We start from the raw sequence: 5447 nt of genomic DNA on the forward strand, positions 1-5447 counted from the left end.
GAGGATAATATGCAAAAGGAGGTTTGGTTTATATAGAAGAAGGCTTGGGAAATTAGGTCAATGGTGTCTTTTAGTCGGTTGAAATATAAATATAAATGGAAATAGTATAAAAATGGAAATTTATTTTCGAAGAAAAGAAGGACATCTGTTTGGTCAGCGGGCAGATGGCATCTTCTTTCAAAGGAAATTGGGATATTTTGGGCAGCTGCTGCCCGGTCAATTAAACAATTCAGCAACTTGATGTTCCCGGTTCATTTTGGTTTACGAATCTAATTGTTTTCTTTTCCAATTTCGATTTTGGTTAGATTGGTTTGATTTGTGTTTCCTCTCAAGTTTTGTAAGCTGTACAATACAACAAAGTCGATTTGTAATTGTAAGGTCCCTCCCTTAGCTTTTTTTTTTTTTTGGACGAAGGTCCCTCCCTTAGCTTAAAAGAGGAGTTTCACGCAAGTGTTTTCATCAGGTGAAGCTGCATTGGGGCTGTGAATAAGCAATAAAGAAGTTTGAAAGTAAGTAAACTGTGTATGTTCAATCCAACTTTTTACTTTTACTTATACAAGATGTTGATACTTATACTACTTAAAGAACATTCTAGATCCTTGATACAATGTAGGATCTTATGACATTTGTCAATCATCTAGCCCCTTGCTTCTATAGGACCAAAACGGTTTGATAGTACCATGTTCAGGGAATCCGCAGGTTTGATCAGTTGTTCCTTTTGTGTAACATGCACATTTGTCTTCTTGTGTTGCAGAGAAGGTTGCAGTGACTTGTCGCACTCTTGAGGGGTTTTAAACCGTTGACCTTTGTGTGAGACTTGGGCTGTTTCTTGTTGTTGGACCTGAGCTTGTTGTTGGGCTTGTGGCTTGACATTAACAGCCCCCCGCAAACTGAGTGTGGGGGGAAGATGCACATTCAGTTTGTGTCGTAAGCGCTGAAAGGATGGTCGGGGAAGGGACTTGGTGAAGATATCAGCAAGTTGCAGTTCGGCTGGAATGTGTTGGACCTCAAGGAGACCAAGAGCTACTTGTTCACGGACATAATGATAATCGACATCAAAGTGTTTGGAACGATTGTGAAGAACAAGATTTGCAGACAAGTGGACTGCAGAAAGATTATCACAATGGAGAAGGGCAACATACGAGTGAGAGATACCAAAATCACGTAGAACTGAAGCAGTCCATGTGAGTTCAGAAGCAGTGAAAGCGAGAGCACGGTACTCAGCTTCTGTGGAGGACCGAGACATTGTAGGTTGACGCTTTGCAGACCAGGACACAATATTAGTGCCCAATAAAACACAAAACCCAGAAGTAGATCGACGAGTATCCTTACACCCCACATAGTCACTATCACTGTAGGAAACAAGATGTAGAGGACTGTTCTTGTAGAGATGCAAACCCATTTTCGAAGTGCCACGGAGATAGCGAAGAATCCGTTTGAGGAGACCAAAATCTGACTCAGTGGGAGAGTGCATTCGTTGACAAATGAAGTTGACAGCAAACTGAATATCAGGACGAGTAATGGTCAAGTATTGAAGCTTCCCAGCAAGACTTCTGAAGTAAGAGAGCTCAGAAAATGGCTTAGCATCCTGGAAAACATGATCAAGGCGCAGCGGAGTGTGAACAGAGTTGCAAGTGGACATATTAGCATGGTGCAGGATCTCTTCAATATATTTTTCTTGATGGAGAAACAGACCATGGGGAAGAGCATGTGCTTGAATACCCAGGAAGTAGTGTATATTCCCTAAGTCTTTCATTGCAAACCGAGAACTAAGCTCAACAATCAGGGATTTAAATAGTGTAGGATTCAAACCTGTCAGCAAAATGTCATCCACATACAACAGGAGGACCATCTTGTCTCCATTTCGACGATAAGTGAACAATGAGGGATCAACTTTGCTACACACAAACCCAAATTCCAGAAGATAGTTACTGAATTTATCAAACCAGGCCCTGGGAGCCTGTTTTAAACCGTAAAGAGCCTTGCGTAGGGAACAAACATGAGTCGGTTTGTTAACATCTTCGAAACCTGGAGGTTGGATCATATAGACATTTTCTTGTAAATCGCCATGAAGAAAAGTATTCTTCACATCCAACTGAGTGACATCCCAACTCTTAGTAGTGGCAACAGAGAGCACAATTCGAATGGTAGACGTCCTCACAACCGGACTATAAGTCTCATTAAAGTCCACACCAGCCTCTTGATTAAACCCCTTGGCCACAAGGCGAGCTTTCAACTTGTTGACAGTGCCATCTGCATTGAGCTTAACAGTAAAGACCCATCGGCACCCCATTATGTTCATCGCTTCTGTCGGAGGGATCAATTTCCAAGTGTGATTCTCATAGATGGAATTGAGTTCATTCAACATAGCCTGCCGCCAACCAGGATGGTTTAACGCCTCGGCAACGGTTTGAGGAAGAGAAGGAATGGTTTTGCTAGCTACAAGAGCATACCGTGGATTTGGACGATGAATACCAGCTTTTGACCTTGTTGTCATGGGATAAACAGACTGAGTAGAGGATGCAGGCAGTACAGGAACATAAACATAATCGGGAGAACTAAGGACATCATTAGTCACGATAGACTGATCCGGTGAGGAAGCTGCACTTGGTGACAAGAAGGCATCCGGCTCAGCAATTGTACACGGAGTAGCACAACCAGGAGCCTCCTGAGGATATTCCACAACATATTCAAGCCACTGGGAATCTTGATGAGAATTGGTTATGTAAGTTGGGATAGTAGGCAAGACTTGGATCAAAGTAGAGGAATCAACGGCTTGCCAAGCACCAAGAGTACCAGTCGTATGTTGTGTTACCAAGCCCTTGTATCGATCGGTGAAGGGAAAACAATCCTCATCAAAAATAACATGACGACTAATATATACTCGTCCATTAGGAGGATAAAGACACCTATAACCTTTATATTGTGCGTTGTAACCAAGAAACACACACTGGAGTGATCGTGGCTCAAGCTTATGTTGAGTAACAGAACGCAGACAAGGATAACATGTAGAGCCAAACACACGGAGAAAGGAATAATCCGGTTTTTGCTTAAACAATAGTTCATGAGGACTTTGCTGACCAAGGGATGGTGAGGGAAGCAAGTTGCTGATGAAATTAGCCGAATAAAACGTTTCAACCCAAAACTTAAGTGGAGTTTTACTCTAAAATAACATTGACAATCCAAGCTCAGTAAGATGTCGATGTTTCCTCTAAGCCATTTCGTTTCGCTCTGGAGTTGATGGACAAGAGAGCAAATGTTGGATCCCATGATTTTGGAGATGAGATTTAAATCGAGTACTTATAAACTCACCACCACCATCACTCTGAAATACTTTAATCTTCCTACCCAACTGATTTTTAATTTGCTTTTGAAACCCCACAAACACATCACAAAAATCATATTTGGACTTGAGAGGAAACATCCAAGAATAACGAGTAAATTCATCCAAAATGACTGCATAATATTTGAAACATTGAACATATACAACTGGTGATGGACCCCATAGATCACAGCGTAATCGATCAAGTGGTTCCTTAACAAACAAACTAGATGAAGAAAAAGGAAGCTTAGTGTTCTTTCCCATTTGGCAAGGTTCACAAACGGAAGTAGTGCTGCTCTTATTAACGGAGATTGCCTTGCTGGATTGTAAGAGTTGAAGAATCTGGAAGTTAGCATGTCCCAACCGCTGATGCCACACTATATCACTAGTTGCAACCTGGCGATTTGAGTAGAAGGCTGCAAACTCCATATTCTTCAACACATAAAGCCCTTCAAGACGTGGTCCCTTTGTCACAACCCTCTGAGTTGGTAGGTTAATAACATATACACAATTAGAGTCAAAGAAAACACCACATGGATAGTCATCACACAACTTGGATACCGATAACAGAGATTTATCCATGGTCGGACAGACAAGAACATCATAAAGAGGAATACTACTTGTTGGGGTTGTAAGTGTAGTGGAACCAACGTGTGTGATGGGTTGGAAAGTCCCATCTGCCACCATTACATTCTCAGGGCCATTATATGGCGTCGAAGTCTAAAGGGACTCAGTAGCAGAGGTGATATGGGCTGTAGCTCCAGAATCAGTGACCCATTCTCGACTACTGGGATCGGCAAGTCGAAGAGTAGCAAGGGCTTGTGGAACATCATCACTTTGATAAGAGTTGTCAAACCGATTCCAGCATTTGAGAGCAACATGACCAGTACGACCACAAATCTGACAAACAGGACGAGAGGAGTTACCAGATTGATTCCAACCGGAGGAGCTGACTTGTTGAGAGAAACCTCTCCCACAAGTGGAATATCCACCCCTTCCACGACCAGAGCCACGACCCCTCTGTCTGAAGCGAGAGTATCCACCTCGTTGGGTATGAAAGGCAAGATGAGGTGAAACATCGGAGTGAGCTTCATATGCTTGTAACTTCGAGTCGTAGCCAGAGACATCTAAAACGACATCGTCGAACGTCGGGGTCGGAGTGCGAGACATAGAGCTTTGAAGGACAGTTGTTATTGGATCATATTCACGGTCCAACCCGTTAAGAAAGGTGAAAATCTTCATATTTTCATCCACCGGTTTACCAATAGAACTCAGATTATCACACACAGCTCGAAACTCATGGCAGTAGTCGGTAAAAGTTTTACCTTTGATGTTCAGAAGTTGAAGTCGACGACGGAGATCGAACTCTCGAGCAGTGGAGCTTTTGTTAAAGTTGCCAGCAAGGGCGAGCCAAACATCTTGAGATGTGGTCAGGGTGTGAACAAGGCCGAGCACTTCCTCAGTGAGAGTACCAAAGATCCAGGACTTGATTAGCTCACCCGTGCAGATCCATTCTTCATATGCCGGACTGGGAGCTTCAATGGCGTGATTGTTGGTGTTGGTGACTGTAACCGCTGCTGGTTGTGGGATTGACCCATTGACGAACCCGAGAAGCTTCTGACACCGAAGCAACGACTCAAATTGGGTTTTCCAGAGAAGATAATTTCTATCACTCAGTTTAATGTTAACTGAGCTAGCAACATGAAGAGTGGAAGGAAAAGGATAGGAACCAGGATTCTCTGCCATTACAGCACCGATTAAGGTTTGAGAAGCTCTGATACCATGTGAATAAGCAATAAAGAAGTTTGAAAGTAGGTAAATTGTGTATGTTCAATCCAACTTTTTACTTTTGCTTATACAAGATGTTGATACTTATACTACCTAAAAAACATTCTAGATCCTTGATACAATGTAGGATCTTGTGACATCTGTCAATCATCTAGCCCCTTGCTTCTATAGGACCAAAACGGTTTGATAGTACAATGTTCAGGAAATCCGCAGGTTTGATCAGTTGTTCCTTTTGTGTAACATGCACATTTGTCTTCTTGTGTTGCAGAGAAGGTTGCAGTGACTTGTCGCACTTGAGGGGTTTTAAACCGTTGACCTTTGTGTGAGACTTGGGCTG

The 5447-nt window shown here is 42.6% G+C and overlaps 1 protein-coding gene across 1 annotated transcript; it reads right to left on the reverse strand.

Moving 5' to 3' along the window:
* Positions 4043 to 5068, reverse strand: LOC104763643. Its single transcript, XM_010486993.1, has one exon. It carries the CDS (start codon positions 5066 to 5068, stop codon positions 4043 to 4045), a length of 1026 nt encoding a protein of 341 aa, XP_010485295.1.

The sequence above is a fragment of the Camelina sativa genome, chromosome 18 (genome assembly GCF_000633955.1).
Source record: "Camelina sativa cultivar DH55 chromosome 18, Cs, whole genome shotgun sequence".
Classification (NCBI taxonomy): Eukaryota; Viridiplantae; Streptophyta; class Magnoliopsida; order Brassicales; family Brassicaceae; genus Camelina; species Camelina sativa.